The sequence below is a fragment of the Sturnira hondurensis genome, unplaced genomic scaffold, assembly GCF_014824575.4.
Source record: "Sturnira hondurensis isolate 20B ecotype Veracruz unplaced genomic scaffold, ASM1482457v3 Scaffold0018097, whole genome shotgun sequence".
NCBI classification, from domain to species: Eukaryota; Metazoa; Chordata; class Mammalia; order Chiroptera; family Phyllostomidae; genus Sturnira; species Sturnira hondurensis.
In genome coordinates this window covers 2,577,224-2,600,525 of record NW_028090728.1, presented here as the reverse complement: position 1 = coordinate 2,600,525, position 23,302 = coordinate 2,577,224, and the positions used below count along the sequence as shown (strand labels likewise).

The window sequence follows — 23,302 nt, the reverse complement described above, 5'->3', positions numbered from 1 at the left end:
ACAGGCACAAGCAGTGGGCACCAAGGGCGGCCTCACTGAGAGCAACAGGGGCGACTGAGGCTCTCAGGGGACCCTGGTAATGTCTGGAGACATTTGAGACTATCAGGAGTTGGGACAACCACTGACACCTGGTCGGTGGAGACCCAGGCATGGTTAAACAAACTGCAGTGCACAGGATGGCCCAAAACAGCTCCACTGCCAAGGTCGGCAATCCTGACCGAGAGGGTAGGACTGGAGAGGGCATTGTGAGGAGCAGGGACAACAGCACAGGCATATGGGACCCTGGGTGACAGGCCTCATCAGCAGGGAACGGCGGGAACCCACAGTGACCAAGGGTGCAGAGACGAGGTGAGGATGCTGCCAGAGAGGCGCCACACAGGCCAGGCAAAAGGGCTCACACTGTCTCCTAGACACGGAACACCTCTGAGGGCACTGGGTGGCGGTCAACCCTGGCCCTGTGTTTACAATGTGTGAGTGAGTGAGTGTGCATGGAGGGAAGGCCAGAGAGGCCAGGGAGAGGCAGGCAGCACCAGCTGCCCGCCCCGTGGTGGTGGTGGCCCCATGTTGAGTGGGTGAACCTGTAAGTGCTGTCTTGGGGGTGTGGGCACAAGAAAGCAGGGACACTTAGCCTGGGAGCTTTGCGCTGGGCCCCTGAACAAGGTTCCTCCTTCTTAGGGATGGTGGAGGAGAGCACGCTGAGGAAGTCTTGGCTGGGGCCCAAAGAGCCAGCTCCTTTCTGGGTCTGATATGCCCAGGTTGGGATCGACACCTGGCCCCAAGTTCCTGGAATTCTGAGATGATTCTGGGCCAGAGGCTGAGACACAGATGAGGGAAAAGCCCCATTTAGTCCCCCTATAGCACCTCATCTTTTCAGTACAAACCGGTTTGTAGCCTGAGAACAGAGATGGCACAGTTTGTTCCCTGGCTCCCGTGGGCTCCCACGGGGCACAGAGCACAGTGGTTCTCCATGAACCTCCGCTGAGAGAGTGACTGACAGAGAAAGAAAGAAGACTTTCACAAGGACCAGAAGACTGTGAGCTAGAAAAGCAGGTGGGGCACCTGAAAGCAGGTGTCCACCGAGAGCAGGGGCCAGCAATGTTAGAGTTTCCCCAGGGAACGAGGATGAGGAAGGCAGAAAGTCTCCTTTGGAGAGAGCAGCACAGAGCACGAGGCCTGTGGGGAGGGTGCTGCCAGTGGAGACTGACACCCTGGCTGCTGGGGGTTGTGGGAAAGGAAAGAGATGGGCTACTGTGCTAGGGGGAGAGGCGTGGGGGACACCAACACGTGGGCAGAACACTCCAGCTAACAACCTGGAGCACTGCCAAGAGCTTTGTCCCAAGGAGGCGGACAGCGGGCCCTGTGCAGGAGGCAGGTCTGGGTCCAAGGTCAGGTTTGGTGCTGGGCAGCCATGCCCCTGCGCTTCCCCACATCTCCAGCCACAAACACTCTCTTCAATTCCAGACTCACACAGGGTCCATCACCACCTGGAATCTCAGGGACATTGAAAATCCAACAGGACAGGAACTGAGCTCTCATCCTCCACAACCTTGCCTCCTCATAGTCCCATCTCAGCCAATGGCCACGCCCTCTACCATTCTGCACCCAGATTTTTTCCCCATACACCCAAGCAATTCTCTGACAACAGCTGGGTGTCCCACAATTCAACTCAGTTCTGACACTGTCTACCCACCTCACAGAATTCAGGAAGCCAGATTACACACGGGATTTTTACAAAGGAGGTTAAAGAATACAAAACAACAGCCAGACAGAAGAGACACATGAAGCAAAGTCTAAGGAAAGGACTTCCGTGCCCTGGGTGCACCACTGTCCCCACTTCTCCAGGGGGTCACCAACCTGGATGCTCTCCAAAGCCAGTTCTTCTAGGTTTTGATTGTACTCAGCATTCAGGAGACCATGGCACATTCCTTACTAATAAGTCACTCGGGTCCCCACCTGCACCTAGCCCTGCCTCCACCCTGCGCTCACCAACCAAACCCTGTGAGTCCAGGGGGCCCTTCCTCAAGCCACGTTCAGCATCTGATGATTCTTCCTACCTTGCAGGGGCTGCCGGCCCATGTGTTGGGCCCCCACGGCTGTGACAGCCCCCAACTCTGCCCTTGCCCTCATGTGTTCTCACCAAAGCCCACATCAACCTTGAAGACCAGGGTCGGGCCGGGCAACTCATCCCATAGCTGCCCACTCCAAGCCTGAAGTCCTAGCCGCTGTCCCAGCCCCTCTCTGCCCTGCCCTCCGTGACCCAGTGGACTCCACACAGTGGCTATTCCTTGAAGTTGTCCAGGCCTTCTGCACCTGCTTTTCCCTCTTGTCCTGATACCCAAGGGCTCCCTCCCCTCAGAGGAGCAGCTTTCTGCTACGAGGCCAGCCCTCCCTGCTTTCCTGACCCTTCTTCTGCTTGTGTGTGTCCATGTATTGTCCCCTCCTAGAAGTGCAGAACCCTGACACCCAGGCCAAGCGCACTGGTGTTCAGGACAATGCCTGACTGAAGTGAGCGACATTTCTCAAGCCCTGTTTCCAAGGGGAGAATGACAACCTTTGCTGCCACAATGTCCCAAAATACTGCCGGAAGTGTACCCGGCACACGCAGCAAGTCCTGCCGAGTACTGCGGAAGCTGTGAGGAGGGCTGAGTCCAGGGTCACTGAGTGTCTCCCAGGCTCGGCCTCTCACTGCACCACAGAGCTGGGGTCCAGCATGCTGGCCTGCTGGTGCCCATCCGCTGCTCTCCTGGGCAGCAGCTCAAAACACTGAAATGTATTTCCAGAATTTTTCTCATTCTAAAATGACTTTGAAGAGCTCTCTCTCTCTCTCTCCCACAAATAACCAATGAATACCTTTCTTTTCAAAAGTAAGGCAAATCAAAAACTTCTGACAAAAGAAAAAAGCCTTTTACAAACACACACACCTGAGCTGCCTGACCTTACCCACACTGCTATCAGGAGTACTGCCATAGGCCACACAGCTTCAAAACGAACTCACAGAAACACACTGTTGGAAGGGCCAGCAGGAAACAGCTAAGGAGTCTGTGTATGAGGAAGTGTCCCGGGGACCCACCATGTGCTTGCCAAGCCACACCCACAGTGCTGGGAGAACCGGCAGGACCCCTGATCAAGGCCAGGATCGCGGGGAAAGGCCCATGCACTAGAAAAACCAGCGCACACTCCCAGCAGACCCTGGTGTCTGCCAGAAGAGATCGATAACCTTTAAATACCCTGTATTTGTTTCCTGTGGCTGCTGTACCAAATGATCACAAATGATCACCACATCCTCTCACAGTTCAGCACCACTTGCTACCATAAAGGTGTGGCCGGGCCTCACTCCCACCATAGGCCCTGGGGGAGAATCCATTCCTTACCTCTTCCACCTTCTGGGGGCTGCAGCCTTCCTCAGCTTGTGGCCGTACCCCACACCTCCCTTTGTTCCCCCTCACAAGGATACACCTGACTGTAGTTAGGACCCACCCCAACAATCCAGGAAAATCTCCCCATCTCAAGGTCCTGTACTTCACCACACCTGCCAAGCCTCGCTGCTCTGCCCTTTTGCCACACACAGTAACCCTCCCAGGTCCCAGGGATTAGGCTGTGGAGACCTCTGAGGGCCTTCCTGCAGCCTGCCACAGCCTCTTTCCCTTCACTGTCTGCTGCAACAATTGCTGAAGGGTGGGGTGGGGCAGGGCGGGGGATGCACAGGCTCAGGCAGAGCAGCCTCTAGCAAGGAGGGCTGAGGGGCTCCATGGCACGACTCCCCTATGCCGGCTCTTAGGGGGAGGCCTGCATCAGGGCAGGCCTAGCGTGCTTAGGACAGGAGGGATGGCGCATTTGCAACACCACCTCTTTGAGAGGACCAGCCTCGCCACCATTCCCAATCTCCCCAAACGGATGAAAGACCTAACTCACACACCAGACGAAAAACATGTCCTGTTCTGCTCTGGGGACCAAGGGGTCACCTGAAATGAAAACAGTCTGGAACAGGGTGTTGCTATCACTGAACTTGGCCTTATTCTTTCAGCTACATGCAAGGGCGATCACAGGGTGTCAGGGGCTCTGCCTCAGCAAACCCAGGCCCATGGCCCAGGAGCCACCAGCTCAGCTCCCAGAGTGCCTGCCACCCTGTCTGTCCCCCAGAGGTGGTGACGTGGGACAGCCTGACTGGAAACTCTAAGAGCTCGGGGTAGGGGTGCCAGCTCAGGGACAGGCTGCGGTAGGAGGGCCTATCCTCCCTCCCAGGCCTCCCTCAGGGCCCAGGCCACTCCCCACGCAGCCTGCCCCCACCCCAGCTCTCGTTCTGCCAGTGCCCTCTGCCTCCCACAGAGAGCAGGCCAAGCTGTCCCCCGTTTCCACCCCTCACAGGCTTGTTCTCGCTGCCCAGCACACCTCAGACTAGTGGTGTGCAAACCATTCTACAGGAAGCCTTGTTTAGGAAAAATAACCGTGTTTACGGAGCTCATGTGAGAATGTAGCTCCACTGACTAGCACAGCAGAGAGGAAAGAAAGCCCCAACCTGAGACAGTCTATGCCGCCAACAAGAAGACGAAGGGAGACTGCCGGGCACAGGTGGGCTGCCCCATCCGGTCAGCCCTGCAGCCCCAGCCATCCCAGCAGCAGCCTGGGGTCCCCTACTGACCAGGACACCATGGGCTTCCCTGGTCAGCATCTCCTATCTTGGTGCCAGCAAAAGGGATGACTCCACGCTGGCCACAGCAGACAGAGGGAAGGTGGGGGGCTCCTCTTCCTGTCTGCACAAGCGTCCAGAGGCACTCACCACATTCCAGAAGAGTGGGTTGAAAATGATGGTGAAAACGGCAGCCACGAAGCAGGGGTCTGAGGGGTCCACGTAGCCCAGCAGCCAGGTCATAATGCAGAGGTCTGCCTGCAGAGTCAGAGCCAGTGTCAGCAGGAGACCCACCCCCTGCCCCCTACCAGCCCCACCCAGCCCCACATAGGGCAGCCCAAGGAACAACAGGCCCCCAGAACTCAGGAGTTACCCTCTGGGAACACGCTGGAAGGCTCAGGCACATCCAAGTCCAGCAAAGGTTATTACAGTGTGATCTCATAAAACCGAAGATAAAGAGCCAAAACCAGCCAGCTGTGTCGTGCCTTGTTGGGAGCCAGGCGAGCTCCACAGCAGTGTGCAGGGATGCCGGACAGGAAATCAGTGGCTTAGAGGATGAGTGTCTGGCACCGGGATGGGAACTGACCCCACGGGGCATGACACCTGCATCACCAGAGTGCTGTGACGGGGACCCTCCCAAGATGGTCAGAGACCACAGAGCAAATCTGAAGGACCAGCATCATGTGCAGAGATGCAAAGCTTCACCAGCAACCAAGTGAACCAAGCTAAGCAACCAATGTGCCTCTTCTCCACCATCTGAACGGCAGGCAGCCCTGAGTGTTGAGGCTGTGAACTGACCCGGTGGACTCCCACGTAGCTACAGTTCCACTCCCAGGCATCTGCCCCGGAGAAACTCACGTGTGACAAGTGCATGTGCAAAGGCCTCCCTCTCTGCAAACCTGCAACGCTTATGTGTCCATCTGAGTGGCAACGAGAGTAACAGCTTTCCAGAGCCCCCCAGCACGTCATACCCACTTCTCTCATGCACTACTGTCACCACGATCAGAATGGGAAACTGAGTCCCGGAGCACACTGCCCATGGAATCAGTTGAGTATCTCCCTGGGCTGCCCACCCAGAGTCTCCAGAGTGCTGCACCCAGTAGGGAGTCAGCCTGCCCAAGGGCGGCTCTGCCCTCCCCAGCCACAGGGCCTGGGCACATGACTGCCTTCCTCGGCCTGCCTCTGGAACGGAAAATGTTACTGACTTCTTACAATTTGGGGGGTATTCATCACCTCATTTTGTGTAATGGTGAAAAATAACCAGTGGCCATGATGAGCGCCTGGCAAGGTAAACAAAGGCACAGCCCACTGGAGTGAATGCTGCGAGGGTCTGTCCTGACAGAAGAGCTGGCCGGGGCACTTACAGCATGCGTCTGTACGGCCCCTTCGCAAAACAGATGTGCTTCCCCTCCTGGGTGTGTACCCTGGAGAAATGCTCGCACACGTACACAACAGGGTTCACAGCAGCCTTGCCTGAAATAATACTAAACTGGAAACAGCCCATTTATCTATCAGTGGGAGAATGGAATTTTTACATGACAGTATGTTCACTGTGTGCAACATTAAATAACAGGGGAAAATGAATGCACTACAATTATAAGGAATCTCAGCTATAAGAAGTAAAAAAGTCAAGTCCTGGAAGACAAATGAACTGCACGATTGCAGCAGGCTACACTGAGTATGCAGCAGGCCACCTCTCAGAGCCAGGGACAGGCGATGGCTTCTGCCTGTCAGAGTGATTAAAGTTTTCAAAGCGGACATCAAGCACCCAGTTGTTTGTGCTGGCGAGGCAGGGATATGGGAGAGGGAGGAAACAGGGGTACGGATTTCTAGTAAGGGTTTGCTCTTCAATTTAAAAAGAGAAAGACAATGTCCATCTATGGAAGGACAGAAAAATACAGTGCAGCCCATCCCTAAAGCAGGTAAGCTACAGAGTTGCAAACAAATTGCACTCACACATCGGCGTGGCACGCCGACCGGAGAGGGCGAGCTGCAGAATCTCTAGAGGATGCATCACATGTTTACAGAGCAACATCCAACCACATGGACTAAATATTCTTTCCCTATGCATTTAAAGAGTGGCGTGCAACACAGAGTTCATTGTGTCTGGAGCAGGGCCACTGGTCCCCCACACTGCGGGCCGGGGCCCCAGGGCACGGTGGCAGGCTGCCCCTGCACAGTGCGGTGCTCAGCAGCACCCCGGCCCCCACCAACTCCATTCGGGCAGCTTCCCCCAGTAGCGACAACTAAGACTGTCTCCAGACATGCCTGGATGTCCCAAGGGACAGAAGTGCCCACAGCTGAGAGCCCTGCCATTAGGGACCAGAGGGGAGAAGAGCTCAACTCTTTCAGCATTGATTTCTTTCTTTAAAAACCTAAGACACCTCCCCCATTACCCTTGTACTTCTCTTGTTCTTGTTAGAGAGGGTGTTAGAGGCCCAGAGCACTGAAAGCATTCTGGTCACTCTCCATATGCAAGTCAAGGAAAATAAGTCTAAGTCTATCGGAGTTCCCATCTTGCCCACAATGTCTATTTTCATGGTGTCTTCTTCCCCAAGCATCTGTCTCCCACTCGGAGGGGAGGAGATGAAGTCCCTGACCAGGTCTGCCCCACAGCCCTGAGCCAGGGAACAAGCAGCAGCCCCCACACCATGCACACCACCAGGACCTTCTTCTGGCCTAACTCGGCCTGCCGTCCAGACACTGCTGGGTGTGACAATAGTATGATTCCAGAAAGCCACTAAGTGTGGAGGATGTGGCCTAGCATGTCCTTCACTTGTGTGGGCCTCCTCTCCCATCAGCCTGTGTTTCTCAAGAGCAAACTTCACCTGTCTGTGGAGCTATGCAGAGAGAAGCACTCTAATCCAGACCAACCTAACAGCGCGTGAGGAATGAACGAATTGACAAAGGCACAGAAGGTGCACCACTAGAGCAAAATGACTGAGGGAACGTGACCACAGGAGCTCCGAGTGCATTAATGAATGAGTGACAAAAGAACCACTCAGCCTACAGTGAGGAGGGGTGCTAGGTGCACAGCCTTGCCCCAGGCTGACTGCGGCCTCTGGGCCCACTGTGGGCATTGCCAATGCCCACTGGGCAGGCCTGCAAACCACACTGGGCCTTCCAGCTCCTTCTGTCTCGTCCCAGCAGTACCCTGGCCTCCGCCAGAGCTGCAGCGACTTGGCAGCTCTCAGAGCTGGGCCTCACCAAGCCCAGGACCATGGCAGGAAGCTTCAGGTTCCCCTAGAGAACACACCAGGCAGGGTGTAGCCACTCTTGAAGACAAGCAACTGGAACAAGCCTCAGAACTGAGCTAGGGACATCTGCACCACAGCCCCAAAGCCTCAAGACCCCAGGGGCTGAACCAATGGACATTCTGGCTTCTATCTGGTAAGACACATTTTTTAAGCATGTCTGACTGCAAGGCCCTGTCCATAGGGAGGACCTTCGAGGAGGAAAGCCGGCCTGGGAAACCACACGGAGCCCTGCTCTGGTCCTGCTCGGCCACCCCAGAGGAGTGACAGCAGATGCTCCTCGGCAGGCAGTCACACCCATCTCTGCCCCTTCTACCCCCAGCAACCCAAACCCACCTTGCTGCTGTCCCTGCCTCATTCACAGATTCAGTCTGTGGCGATCCCACAGTTCCCCTCTTCGACACGCCGGCACATCCAGTGGCCCTCAGGATGATGCCCACAAGCCCCACTTTCTGCCAAGCCCAGTATCCACCTCCTCACCAACCCAGGGCTCACTGCTCTCAGCACTCACTGACAGATGAGGATTCACTCTACCTGCCAGCCTTCCTGCCCTACCCCTTCACCCATACCAAACATGGCACGCTGCACACTTCCCAATGGCTTATACAGGTGTCTGAAGTAACTTCTCTCCCTCTGTAACTTCCCCCAGCAAACTAGTGCTCACCCTTCAAGACTCAGCGGGAGCATTTCCTCCACCCTCACCCATGGCACCCTCCTTTGTCTCCTTAGTGCGCACCCATTACAAATATCTGATTATCTGTCCCTGCAATTGCTCTCTGGGCAAGGGGCCATTTCTACCCCACCTTTTGTATCTTCTGCCTGACACAAAGGGGAAATGTTTGTTAAGCAAACAGTGATCCTCATTCAATCACCAGTAAAACTCAGGAGCAAAAGGCACGGCTCTGAGCAGCCCTCCAGCTTGGCCACCTGTGCTCCTGGGACTGCGGTCCCCTCCCTCTGGCTTTCCCCAGGAGGCACGAACTGTCCAGGGGCCACTCTGAGCATTCTGCAGGCGGGCAGCGGAGAATGACAGCAGACCCCGCTGGACTCAGGAGGCGCGGTCAGAGTCACCAGCTGCCCAGGCACTGTGCTTCACAAATATTTATTTTTATGGTATCTCTAAAGCTGAGAGATTCAGCAATGTTCACAAGCACTGACAAGAGGTGGGAGGGCCAGACCAAGGAGAGGGCAGGGCCCCCGCATGCGCTTAGAAACCCCAGGGCTGGAATCTACTGAAGGCAGGTCACCCCAATTGTGACCTGCCTGTTCCTGGGGTGTGCATCTAGGTGCATGGTGTTTGGGGATGATCTCAGCCCACACTCAGGCACCGTTACCCCCATTCCTCAACTTCAGAATCCAGGAGTCCCCACCAACCAGCAGCTCCCCACAAAGGGTCTGAGGGCCTGGACACATCCCCTGAGTCTCAGGGCCAGCAACCTGGAAGCTCCCTGGAGCAAGGAGCTTCCTGCCACTTGCTGACTCAGCACTAAGAGTCCCATGGGGTTTTAATGGCAATTCCATGGACAAGGACTTTATGGTTGGCCAGACGCCCCCTTCAAGGAGAGTCCTGGCAGGACATCATTCTGCTAAGCCCGACTCCTCTATTCCCCATCCTCCTGCCCTTGAACACAATCAAGCAGCTGAGTTCAATGGTGAAAACTGCCCCCGCAGTCAGGGTGTACAGCTGGCTGTGGTCCGGTTCTCACCAAGCAGAGAGGAGTAGAACACTCTCCCGCCACTGCCCAACAAGCCTGTGCGCTACAGTTCAAGTCCTCAGCACCTCATGCTGTGAAACAGCACCTGAGGCCCAGGTTCACAGCCCTGAAGGCCTGCTCTCCAGGCCCCACTGGCGTCCCACAGCCTACACTATCTCAGGGTTCTCTGGTCTTTACCATGCCTCCCTGTGTCCTGGTGGGGGCCAGGGGCTGGCTTGGGGCATGTACACCTACCTGCTCAAGGACCCAGGCAAACCCTGTGTACCCTCAGCTCTGGGTCTCTACACAAGAGGAGGGAGGGTCAAGTGTGAGGGGTAGACAGAGTCCTATCCAGCTGGGTAGAGGGTGCAAAGGGTGGCCAACTGGGAACCCAGCCCTGTGAACAGCAGCAGGAAGGAAAAAGCTGGGCAAATGGTTCAGGGGGTCTAAGGAGGTGCAGCTCCCCAACAGTGGTTGCCCAGGGAGTGAGGCTGGGTACTGACGGCAGGGGCACAGGGGACTCTCTGTGGTGACGGAGCCTGGGCAGCCAGAGTGCTCGTTTGTCAGACCTCCCCCAGGGGGCACAGAGGACTGTGCCTTCACCAGGTGTGGGTCACACCTCGGGAACAGAGCACTGGCACCCAGCAACCCTGGGAGCTGGGAGTGCTGCCCCCCATTTCGCCACAGGCCCTCGGAGCACACACTATCCTCTCAAACGCTTACGATAGTTTCAAGAATTCAATTCAGTGTTACTCAGCAGATGCTGAGCCTGCCAGTTCACAAGACCAGTGAGCATTCACTTAAAGTACCAAGTTCACATACCTCATCTCAAGCAGTCTTCTCAGCCACCCAGGAAGAAATGCACTACGATTTCATCTACTTTGCTGATAAGAAGACCAGGGGCTGGGAGAAGCCCCAGATCTAGGCTGAGAGCAGAGCCCGCCTGGCTAGCCCAGCCCTTCCAGATTCCTGACAGAAAATGGGCTATCGGTCAGGACTTAGAGCCACCGCTGCCAAAGGGACAGGGATGAAAGTCCCAAGGAGACCAGGCAAATGAGAAAGAAGAAATGTGCTTCTTTCATCTTTCGTGGGAGCAAAGACAGGAGGGAAACGGAGGAACCAACAGGTTGACCAGCTGGCACTGTCTGAAGACAGCAGTCACCGACATCCAGGCAGGCCTCTCAATTAGGACGGAGTGGGTCAAAACTGAAACCTTGCCTCCCGCCCACTGGGGTCCCAGTGCCCTGGGGTCAACCTGCCTTGGTGGGAGGAAAGTATCAGGTACTCCCATCACCCTGGACAGTGGCAGGGATTTCTGTTGCCCGGAGAGGCCTGCTCAGGAAAACAGAATGAGTCACGGCCCACAGAAGATTCCGGGCAGCAGAGATGAGCTCCTGCAGACTTCCCCCTCCAGATAAAACGCACCTCAAAACCTGTAACTGGCCTGGCAGAAGAGAACCCACCACAAGGTCAGACAGAAGCAGAGCAGGAGGTCCCTCAGCTGCCCTGCAGGCCTGTGAGCAGCCATCACCAAGGGAAGTACCCCCCCACCCCCTCTCCATTCCAACCTTATTAAAGTAGCAGAGACCCTGGCTTTCTTCTGCCCCGTAACTCTAGGAAGAGAACCTCCTCTGAGGCCATAGACTGCAGAGCTCTCCAGGCCTGAATCGGAGAGGCGCTACCTAACTACCTACCGCAATCAGGAAGGGCTCCCTGTGGTCCGGCGGACAGGCCTGGCTACTGCAGCCCCCTGGATTGGTAAGGAAGTGGCTCGGGGCAGGTTCACTCTACTGAGGGATTTGAGAACACTCCAGGAAGTGACCTCCGCAGGTCAGCAGCACCCAGGGTCACATTGTGACATCTAAATAAACAGCTGGAGCCCAGAGAGTCATCACATTGATCACAAGTAAGATCCACATACCAGAGAGACCAAAGGGCAGGAAGAAGTGTGGGGGTGGGGGCCCAAGAGGACAGGGTCATCCAGCAAGACCCTCCATCGCTGTGAGAGACATCTTTGGAACCACAGCCCCCCCGCCTCTCCCAGGGAACCCGACATGCCCTGGCACTCTCAGTTGATTCGGACAACAGGCACTGGACAACTTTTGGTTAGGAGCCCTGCGCCTGGACCAGACTAAGAGTAAATGTGTCAAAGTCTTCTTCCTTGAAGAAATTGCACCCTAAGGCAGCTCTCCGATCTCACTTTCCCACCCTGCTTTGGGGTGGAGGAGCACTGACTCCACAGAAGGTCGCCAGCCAGGCCCCACATGGGCTGGGATCAGGATATTCCACCCTACAAGACACAGGCAGGTCTCTTGTGACCAGTTGCAGTCCAGGGTGACAAGACTGTCCCCGCAAGGTCACATACTGGACAGAGGGGAAAACAGGTGTGAAAACACAAGGTTCAGAGGGTGCTTCTAGGGCCCAGGCTGTTGTGTCCCCTCCCTCTGTTTGCTTAATCAGACAGGCATCACACCGCTCCTTCTGGAAGGGCCCCCAGGAATCCATGGAACCTCAGGAAAAGCCAGAGACAGGACACTGACCCAGGCAGCGTGGCCCCATGCTGGAGGTGAAGGTCAGGCATGCCCTGCAAACCCCTTTCGGGCAGGAGGCTTGTTGAGATGTCACAACGTGACAGTGACCCACTGCAGACACCTTCTGGAAAAACAGAGCTTCGGAGTGTCCCTATATCCCACAATAAAAAGAAACAGCCAGCAACTGCTCCAATTCCCTAAATCCACATCTCCCTTCAGGACAGGGAAGGTTGTTTACTCATTCTTCCTCACTCAACAGCTATGTCCAGGGCTATGGGCAAAAGGCTCTGAGGACCCATGCTCCCCAAGCAATGGGGCCCAAGCAGGCCGCCTCCCTGGGAGTGGTCCTGTACTTCTCAAAGTCCTCGTCTTCTCCCCCAGGTTCCCCTCTCCCTTCTTCCCCCCAGGATTGTGAACTGCAGATCCTTCCCTTCCAGCCACCCTCAAGGGCCCCAACAGGCCCCACTAGGTCAGCACCACTGAGCATGTTTACTTAGATACACATTATGAGTTAAAGGCAATAATAACAATAAGCCAGCTGACCTTCACCTGAAAGTTACTGGGTGTCCAATCCTGCAAGGGCTCTAATGGCAGAGGACAGTCCTGGAACAAAGTCTGCCCCAGACTGCCCATGCCTGACACTCTTTTTAAGCTTTGGCATGTCACATGTCCTCTGTAAGATTTGAACAACAGTGGCACCTCCTTCACGGGACTCTCAGGATTAAATGAGATCATACAGGGAAGCACTCAGCATAGCATCTGGCACCAGAGGAGCTTGGGACACATTAGCTATTAGGACGATGGTATTCAGTCCATGCAGCAATTCTGGGAATCATGCCCACTTCTTAGGTTAAAGAACTGAGGCTAACACCTGACATAAAAACTTACAGAACTAAAAGGTGAAACAGACAAATTCACAGTTTATAGTCAGGGACCTCAACACTCCTCTCTCAGTGACTGACAGAGTGAAAGGCAAAACACTGGCATTAGCCTAAACACCAAGCACATGGACCAACTGATGCTGACAGAATGCCCAGGACAAGGGTAGAGGGCATGTTCTTCTCAGATGCACACAGAACCCTCACCGAGAGAGGCACATTCTGGGCCAGAACAAGTATTGCATTTAAATATTAAAGATTAAGACTTCCGCCAAGATGGAGGCATAGGTGGAAACACTGTGCCTTCTCCCAAAGGAGAAGGTTTGGAGAACAAAGACGCAGCCAAAGAACAGAAAATTGAACTAAACGGAAATCCGACAACAACAAACCGTTCAACCCCACCGGTAAAAGGGGCAGAGCCAGCACCGGAGTAGGGACAGGTAGGAAAGATCCCTCAACCCCAGGTGCCCAGGCAGCCTGGCGTCGGGCTGACCCAGTGAGGGCTCGGGGCAGTGGGCTGGCTGTGGTCACACATTCGTGCGCAGATAAACCAGCAGGGAAGTGAGCAGTGAGATGGACTAAGCAGGCCCCAGGGGCGAACCCAGCAGCGGGCTGACCTCGGTTGCACATTTGCGCGCAGTGGGACGGACAGCAGGGCCCATGGTGGTGGCAGGAGGCAGCAGAGGGGGCCCGCCTTTGCTTTCCTTTGGCCCCGCCCCAACATACAGCATCACAACCCAGCCACTGAGTTGCCTGGCCCTGGTGAACACCTAGGGCTCTGCTCCTCCTATATAACAGGCACGAACAGTCCAAAATATGGCTCAAGAAGAACTCAAAGCCCCAGAGCCGATAACTCTAAAGCAACCAAGAAATAGCCAGCCTCTCAGATGCACAGTTCAAAGCACTGATGATCAGGATGCTCACAGAACTGGTTGATTATAGTCACAAATTAGAGGAACATATGAAGGTTAAACTAATTGAAATGAAGGGAAATGCACAGGAAACCAATACTGATGGAAAGGAAACTGGGACTCAAATCAAGGGGGTGGACCAGAAGAAAGGAAGAAATGATCAAACAGAAACAAGTGAGGTTACAAGAATTCAAAAAAATGAGGAGAGGATTAGGAACCTCCAGGACATCTTTAAACATTCCAACATCCGAATTATAGGGGTACCAGAAGGGGAAAAGAGACAGCCACAAGTGGAAAACTTATTTGAACAAATAATAAAGGAGAACTTCCCCAGTCTGGCAAAGGAAATAGACTTCCAGGAAGTCCGGGAAGCTCAGAGAGTCCCAAAGAAGTTGGACCCAAGAAGGAACACACCAAGGCACATCATCATTACATTAGCCAAGATTAAAATGAAGGAGAGAATCCTAGAAGCAGCAAGAGATAAGGGGACAGTCACCTACAAAGGAGTTCCCCTCAGACTGTCAGTGGATTTCTCAAAAGAGACCTTACAGGCAAGAAGAGGCTGGAAAGAAGTATTCCAAGTCATGAAAGGCAATGACCTACATCCAAGATTACTCTATCTGGCAAAGCTTTCATTGAAAATGGAAGGGCAGATAAAGTGCTTCTCAGATAAGTTCAAGTTCAAGGAGTTCATCATCACCAAGCCCTTATTATATGAAATGTTAAAGGGACTTGTCTAAGAAAAAGAAGAAGATCAAAAATATGAACAGTAAAATGACAACAAACTCATAGGTATTAACAACTGAACCTTAAAAAACAAAAACAAAGCAAACAACTAGAACAGGAACAGATTCACAGAAATAGAGATCACATGGAGGGTTATCAGCAGAGAAGGGAAAGGGGGAGAATGGAGGAAAAGGTACAAAGATACAAGGTACAAGGAATAAGAAGCATAAATGGTAGGTACAAAATAGACAGGGGCAGGTTAAGAATAGTAATGGGAAATGGAGAAGCCAAAGAACTGATTTATACAGCCTACGGACATGAACTGAGGTGGGGGAGGGGAGGCAGATGGGAGGGGGTACAGGGCGGATGAGAATAAAAAGGAGAAAAATAAATGGGACAACTGCAATAGCATAATTAATAAAATATATTAGAATTTTTTTTTACTTTTTAAAAAGATTTTATTTATTTATCCTTAGAGGGGAAGGGAAGGAGAGAAGGAGAGAAATATCAATGAAAGGTTGCTTCTCGTGAGTCCCCTGCCGGGAACTGGCCTGCAACCCAGGCATGTGCCCTGACTGGGAATTGAACTGCGATCGTGTGGTTCACAGGCCTGCGCTCAATCCACTGAGCTACACCAGCCAGGGCTATTAAAAATTTTTTAAAAGAAATCAATAACAGAAAGATACTTATTAAAGTATAATAATCCATGGGTCAAGAGGAAGTCTAAAGGGAAATTTGAAAGTATTTCGAACTGAATGAAATGAAAACACAACATATCAGAAATTGTGGGATACAAGGTTAAGAGGAAAATGTGTAGCTTATATTAATGAAGAAGAAAAGTCTCAAATCGGTAACATAAGCTTTGTCCTTAAGAAATTAAGAAATTGAGGAGTAAAATAAACTCAAAGTAAGCAGAAGGAAAAAAGACCCCAAATCAATCAAATTGAAAAGAGAAAACTAGAGGGGAAAAATCAAACTCAAAACTTGTTCTTTGGGAAAAAATAAAGTCAATAAACCTCTAGCCACACTGACCAAGGAGAAATAACACAGAAATCACTAACACCGGGACTAAAGGTGGGGCCTCGCACAACTCCTTGGACGTCACAGGGTAAGGGGGTACACTAAAGAACCAGCTCACGCCCACAGTTCAATGGCTCTGACGAAATGGCTCATCCTGGAAAGACACAAGCTACTGAAATTTATTCAAGAAGACACAGTCATGTAGCTAGTAAAGGAATTGAACTCACGGGCCCTGAAGGTGTCATTAGATGAATTCTACCTAATACTTAAGGAGCAACCAACACCAATTCCACAAAATCTCTCTCAGAATACAGAAGAGAGTCCACCGCCCAACTTACATTAAGAGGCCAGCATTACCTTAATACTAAAACCAGACAAAGACACTATAAGAAAACTATAAACTGTATTCCTCATGAACACAGCCACCAAAACCCTCAATACAGTAACAGTAAATCAAACCTAGTAATACATCCACAGGATAACATGTCAGGACAAAGTGGATGTCATACCAGGAATGCAGAGCTGGTCTGACAAATGAAACATCAATGTCATTCACTGTTGGGAACCGCTCTGCCTGGTTTCAGGAGTTGTAACTACCCCCCATGGCTAAGGCTGACTGAGCAACCTCCGGACTGTGAGCCACTAAGGAGACAAAGTTCATCTCCCTGGCAGCAGCACTGCTTCTGCTTCATCCATCTCTGCCCCCAATGCTTGGTCGGTTAGTCAGTGACAGGTAAGACCCCTCAGAGAGAGGGCAACGTAAGCCAGACAAGATCACTTGGGAGGCCCTCAAGGAAGGACTCGGGGGGCTGGATTGAAGACGGAGTGATGGACCCTCACCCCCCACCCCTGGCTATTCTGACATAGCCTGGGTCCCCATTTCCACCTGGGAGAAGCGCTTCTTGGCTCTAATCCACTTAAGCCTAAAAACCTATGACTGGGAAGGCAGTCCAGCCCTTTGCCTGCTCGAAGGGGTTCCATGGTGATCGGGCATAAGAAAGAGTTCCTAAAGTCCTGTGAAGCCTGCTTTGCTAAGAGTGCTTTCACTCATATGATAAGGGTCAGAGCAGGAAATGAGTATGTCTCCCAAAGGTCTTGCAATCCCCTTATCTGACAGACACTGACTGAGACTAAGGCCTCAGATTTCTTTGAAATGTTATCTATTGTTTGATCCTTGCCGCCTGACATTGATTGATGAGCTTTACCTATTTTCCTGTATATTACAACCCAATAAAAGCTGTTGAAGAAGAGGTTCTTGGTCCTTCTCCTGTGAGAGAGTGACCACCTCTCCTCCCCAAGCAGATCATGTCTTGGTAGTTTCACTTTCATCTGTGGCGCATTGGGGGACTTGCTGACAAAGTTGCCCCCACAATTCACCATCTTCACAGACAACTAAGGACAAGCCAGGATGGGCTCAGGAGAGACTGAGGCTGCAGGAGCTGAAGGGACTGTCCCCAAGGTTAGGCAGAGGGGAGCCCTGCCCTGCTGTCTGAACTCTAGTCCAAAAAATACTGAAAACAAAAAACGATGTCCTTGAGAACCTCACAAAATGAGTCATCCAATACAATAGGGTATATTTATTCCACCTAAAGTGATAACACCAAAAGATTTTTAAAAACTGCCCTGACTAGTATGGCTCAGTGGATTGAGTGCTGGCCTGTGCACCAAAGGGTCACCAGTTTGATTCCCAGTCAGGGCACATGCCTGGTCCAGAAATTGGGTTGTGGTCCAGGTCCCTAGTAGGGCACATGTGAGACAACCACACACTGACGTTTCTCTCCCTCTTTCTCCCTCCTTTCCCCTCTCTCTAAAAATAAATAAATAAAATCTAAAAAATAAAAATAAAAAGACTTTTAAAAACAATTCGTCCAGTAGACAAATATCTTGGCCCAAAAGGCGATCAAGATATCCCATATCTGCCTCCCACATTACAAACGACCTTGAAGCTTCCTGAATGCAGGGTCATTGCCATCTGAAGACCACTGTCAGGTAGGAGGCACCTTACAACTCATAAAGCTCCTCTGCATCCTCATCTCATTTTGATCCTGATCACAGCCCCATTCCTATCTCCATTTTATAGATGAAGAAACTGTAGTGTACCTCTCGACACCTACACTGACTGACACCACCCATTTGCTCACAAGACCAGGTAAGTCCACATGGAAGAGGAACCTAATGATACATGAGCATAAAGGGGATCCACCTTGACTGTGTCCTGACAGCCTGGGTTCTTCAAGCAGCCAGCACCTCCCAGCCCCTCTAGAGTCATCTTCTAAGTCCTAGAGGGGCTCCTGACTATGCACAGCAAGTTGACAGTACCTGCTCCCACCCACCCATCAGTCAGCTTGCTTCATGCTGCTGCCAAGCTGAGGACTAAGGGTCTGGAATTCCATGGTGGTGAGGGGAAAAAGAGCCTTGGACCATGAGGCTAGAGCAGGTACACTCAACACCCCAACAGGTGATTTTTTTAAAGCTAAAAACAAAACTGATTCTGTACCAAATGATACAAGTCCAGAAGATAACTGGTTAAGGACACTGCACCCAACAGGTGCACTGGTTGGTACAACATGGTAGCCACTGGCTACATGTGGTCACTGAGTACTCAGAGTGTCACATGACAAAATGGTATTTTTGATATACTGGGTTAAATAAAGTGTGCTAAAACTAACCTAATTTCTTTTTACCTTTTAAAATGTGGCTACTAGGTACATTTAAATTATAAATGTGACACTGTATTGCTCTTAGGTAGCTCTGAGCTGGCACACTGAGATCCTGCAGCTCAGCTGCCCACGGGGTGAAGAACCTCGAAGATCACTCAGGCCAGCAGCTGACATCCTTTAAAACCAAAGATTTTCACTGAGGAGGGAGGAGAGCTACCACATGAAACAAATACATAATGCTGTGTGTTGTCATTTTACTTTTTTGAAGGGAAATCCCTTGGCAACAGGAAGCTTAACTGTACCAACAGGGGCAGCAGTGGAAAGAAGGAAACACTAGTCAACTAAGGTCACGGTGGCCTGTCCCAGGTCTCTCCAGCCGCAGAGGCCCATCGGGCTCCAGAGAAAAGGGCAAAGAAGCAAACACCGAGTTAATCTTCTCCTTCCCGTGGCTGATCCTCACCGCCCTCTTCTAAATCTGGAACACAGGCCTTGCTCAGACGCCCGGAGGCAGGGCCCTAATGCACCACCGGGGCTGCCAGGGGCCCCTGGCTCCTGCATCCTCCCTGGTGGCTGGAAAGCGTCCCCACCTCAGGTTAATGGTGAGCCCCTCTTCCACATGGAGTCACTAGCCCACGAAGTGTCCACCTGAGCCAGGCAATGCCCAAGGTCCCTCTTTGGCATTCCAAGTGCCCTTTGCATCTGAGCTTTGCTGTGATGGAAACATGAATCACAGTCCCACCGTTGACCATGCACATCCAGAGGTTCTCTAAAGGCCATTTACAATTTAAGGTGCTAAGAATGTCATCAATACAATCATCCCCCAAGATTGGCTCCCTGCAGGTGGTGATGATCCAACTTGATCCCCGTGCTCTTTCCATGGGAAGGTTCGTTCACCTTGTGAGATGCCTGAGCTGTACCCATGTGATCTTTCACTCATCTGATTGCATATTATTCCTAAGGAAGAATTTACTAAAGAATAATAATGATGATAATAATAATAATAATGACATCTTCCTCTCTTCTGCTTCCCACCCATCCACTTCCGCCAGTCCTGACTCCCTCCAGCCTTGAGCTCGCCTTCTCTTCATGCCAGGAGCAGTACTTCCTCCCCTGAGCCCTTACCCCACTGACCCGCACCCAGAGCCTCTGGTCCCACTGGCTGGCTCATCATGCAGATTTCAGACCACCCCTCACAGACAGGAAACCACTATCAGGGGATTTTAATCCCACCTCCCATCAGCTACTCCCTAAAACATGGACCAGTTTTATCTCCTTCAGAAAATGTCCTGTTTCCAGGCTCATTGTCTCCCTCACTAACATGAAGCTCAATGACAGCTGGCCCCAACAGACTCCCAGCTAGATTCTCAGTAAGGATCAGCTGTATAAATGAATGAAGAGAGGGAATGAATGTTAGATTCACTGAGAGAGGGAACCTAGTTAGATTAAAGGCTGCTTGGAACAGAGATACATCTTAGGGGTCCATGGAGAGTGGCTGATTGATGAAAAAGGTAAATGCAAAATCTAACAGAAAATGCAGGAAGGAGGAAATCATTGAAATCCGGAGCCAGGGGAGAGACGCCATGAAAAGGCAAACTCTGTGGCCTACGACTTGCAAAATGACCGCCAGCTCAGCTGGCTAGGTCTCCAGGAATGCGCTCCGCTCGGCGCCCCGCCCCCGCACCCCCCCACCCCAGGCCAGATGCTTCCCCGACCGGCCCACCAAGGAAACAGGCCATAATCCGCAGCACAGAGCAAGCCTCCTGCCCTGTGGGTTAAATGGCAGCGGGGACCCTTCCAGGTCCCACATCAGCATGTTTCCACCATCCACACTCCCAAACACGCATGCTTGCTTCACACTCACACAAGTGCAGTCACAAGGGTGTGCTGGTCATCACATTCACACGCAGACTCCCGGAACCGCTCTCAGAGCAGCTCCAGCCACACACTCTCAGAGACTCACAATCTCAGTGACTCGCATCACAACCCTTGACTATGAGACCTCACATAGTCCCCGAGGCTCACACGTGCGCTCGCTAGCCCTCGCTAGGCTCGCAGCCGCACTAGGCCCCGCCCCCGTTTGCCTGGTGACGAGGGACCCGCCCTCCAGGCGTTGGGGGCGGTGCCCGTAGGCCCGCGGGGTACGCGGGCGCTCTGGAATCCTTTCCGGTTACTCCCCGCGGCCTAATGAGCTCAGTACCTTCGTAAAGTCGATATTGTCGAGGCCTCCGCAGCAGTCGGGCCCTGCTAGGGAGCTGCTCATTGGCTCTGCTGCTCATTGGCTCTGCTCCCGGGCCCCCAGATCCTCTCCACCAGGGGAACGCCTCTGGCCAGACCACGCGGGGTCCTCGCGGCAGACGCTCGCCCCCAGGACCGGCCCCATTGCGCCCGGGAAGCGCCGCCGGCCGGGACCCTTTCCCTGTGACCCCAACTTCTCCCCTCCCCCCCCTTCTGGGAAATGTAGTTCTTCATCCTCGCGACACGCCACTTTCCTGGAGCTCGCGCGCCGGCCTCTCCAGGAACCGAGAACTACAACTCCCAGAGTCGTATGCTGCAGCGACTGCGGGTTCCGAGGAGGGCTCGCGGCAGTGCCCTTTTGGGTTCGATGTCCCCCCTTTTTCTCTTTGGTCTCAGGCTCCTAGGGCTCCTTGCTTGCCAACCGACCTGGCGTCCATGTCTTTGGCCGGCGGCAGCAGGATCAGCGGCTGCAGGTCGTAGGTATGAACAGCTTCCGGCGCAGCCTCCTGCGCCTTGGCCCAGGCTCCAGTCCCCCGCCTCGTCTGAGGTTCGCGTTTTCCCGGCTACTCCTGGGGACTTGGGGTCCTGCGTTCGCGGCGTCCACGGTCTTTGTCCGAGCTAGAAACACCTCTTGCACTTTCATTCACTCATCAGGTATTTGCTGACTCAATACAGTAGCCAGCAACACAAGATCCAGGTCCTCACTGTCTCCTAACGGAAGTAGGAGACAAGAACAAAGATTTATAACTTGTATAAGTACTAGAGTGGAAAATACTGGGGGCTAGGTTAGATGAAACCAAGGGAGAGGTGCCAGACAGCAAGGTGTGGGGGCGGGGCAGACTTGGGAGAGGGATTGCTGGTGTTAAGACCAGGATACAGGGCAGAATTTGGGGCATTTCAGGAATCCAGGAAAGGCTAGTGAGCTGTGGAGGATGAGCAGTGAGAGGGAAGGATTTAGGGGAAGTAGGTGGAATTTTAGTTGGTTGGGTGCCAGCAGAGTCCCTTTTGCAGCCGGGTTTTAAATACATATATAGGGGTATAGACTTAAGAGATTCCCATGTTTTGCAGGCCTCCCCTTAATGGGAGGCCTGCTGCTTCCTGATTCAGGCTGCTCGCTGCACTCCACTTTGGCGCTGGACATCGGCCAGTCTCCAGCATATACTGAGCAAGCACCTAGATGCTCCTTTGTGCTGCCTGCTGTTACAGGCCCAACCTTTACAATAGCCTTAGGATGGGATGTGCCCATCAAAGAGACAGGAAGGACCCTTGCCTTGGAGCATGTACTAACTTGACTTTCAGTTTTATTTTAAGTAAAAGAACAATACATAGTGGTAAAACTCAACACACAGGACTGAATTCACCACACAGTGCTGTGAGAACCACTTAGTGTGACAGGGCTGGGTACACAACAGGTACTCAAGAGCTGGTTTGCCTATGCAGCATTGTTATAAGGGTTAGGAGATGCCCTCTGGGGGTCCTAACAGAGCCTGCTGGAACCAGAGCCAATTGAGGAGCCCACCAAGGGGGAGGGCTCTTACAGAGAATTCCCCAGATGTATATCACAGAAGCCCCAGTTTTCTCCTGACCTACCTTGCTGCTTCTCTTGTTTTATAGAGCCAGGAAAATGAGTTTTTGTGTGTTTGGTTTATTTGAGAACAAAGAAGGTAAATATCAGAGGTCACACCAGAGCTGATGCAACTAGAGGATGCTACTCCTCCACCCCAACCTGCCTCCTGCCACTCCATGAAAAGAAAACACCCAAACATGCAGAAGCCAGACTACAGCTTCAACTGTGATTAGGATTGTTAAGATCAAAAGCCTTCTGTTGAAGATAGTTTGGGGCAGAATTATTTGCCTGGCCTTTTGAAAACTCCCTGGTCTGAGAGCATGCAGGAAAATAATTACCTAGGCCAACCTCTCTCACTAAAATACCCTTTTGGGGGGGTATCCCTGGCAAATAAGAAAGTCAGTGTGCTTGCTTACCGCAAGTGGTGGAACATTCACTACTCCATAAGGTAGCATGGGGTGTTCATTCATAATACAAACACAAAGTCACCCTTCCTGAAGCTTTAACAAATGGGCAGCTGACACCTTGTCCCAGGCTATGAAAGTTGTCTCTCTTTGCCCCTTGATAGCTCTTCAGATACAGAAAGCCATTTATCACATATCCAAGTTGGCTCTAGGGCAGAGTTCCAGATGACCTCTCTGGCCAAGAGTTTGACACTTGCAATGAGGGGATCAAAACTAAAAGCTGTTTTTGCCTTTCATCATTGCCTTCCTCCTTTTCCCTACCTCCCCCAGTGGCACTGGGTCTGGCTACATGACTCCCTGCAATCACTAAAGTGGACTTTTACTGCCAAAATTAACATTTGTTATTGGGTTGCTTTGAGTTAAACCCAAACCTTTCCTGACTCTGAATTTGTTTTCTGTTCATAAAATAGGTAAGCCTGAGTGGTGTGGCTCAGTGGATTGAGTGCTGGCTGTTGGGAACAAGAAAATAGTCTCAGCCCCAAGGAGCCTGCGTCCCTAGCAAACATCCTGTAAGTTGATTGCCATCTGTTTAGTTTCAAAAATTTCCTTTCAGTTGAGTCAGACCCCACCCTGTTCCCGAGCTCGGGCTCTGTAAGCCAATAGCTAACCGCCACATCTGCTTCTGTGCAACGCTTGCTTGCTTGCCTCTATATAAGGACTTAGCTGTAAGCGCTGCGCACGACTCTCGTTTGCAGCCCCTGCGGGCACCGTGTCTCCGGAAACTTTGAGAGTTTG

The 23,302-nt window shown here is 52.4% G+C and overlaps 1 protein-coding gene across 6 annotated transcripts in view; it reads right to left on the bottom strand.

The window, feature by feature from the left end:
* Positions 1-20,927, bottom strand: part of PEMT (phosphatidylethanolamine N-methyltransferase) — a 75,246-nt gene extending 54,319 nt beyond the window's left edge. For 2 of the 6 annotated variants that reach the window (XM_037068902.1, XM_037068903.1), the window contains exons 1-2: positions 20,499-20,927; positions 4,778-4,885 (exon numbers count right to left, since the gene is read on the bottom strand). In XM_037068902.1, coding sequence (XP_036924797.1) covers positions 4,778-4,885; positions 20,499-20,561 — 171 coding nt within the window. In that variant the 5' untranslated portion in view covers positions 20,562-20,927. Of the gene's footprint in view, positions 1-4,777; positions 4,886-11,143; positions 11,204-11,269; positions 11,427-20,401; positions 20,474-20,498 lie in introns of those variants that run through there. The other 4 variants (XM_037068908.1, XM_037068906.1, XM_037068905.1 and 1 more) reach the window with 4 other exon arrangements.
* Between the last annotated feature and the right edge of the window lie 2,375 nt (positions 20,928-23,302).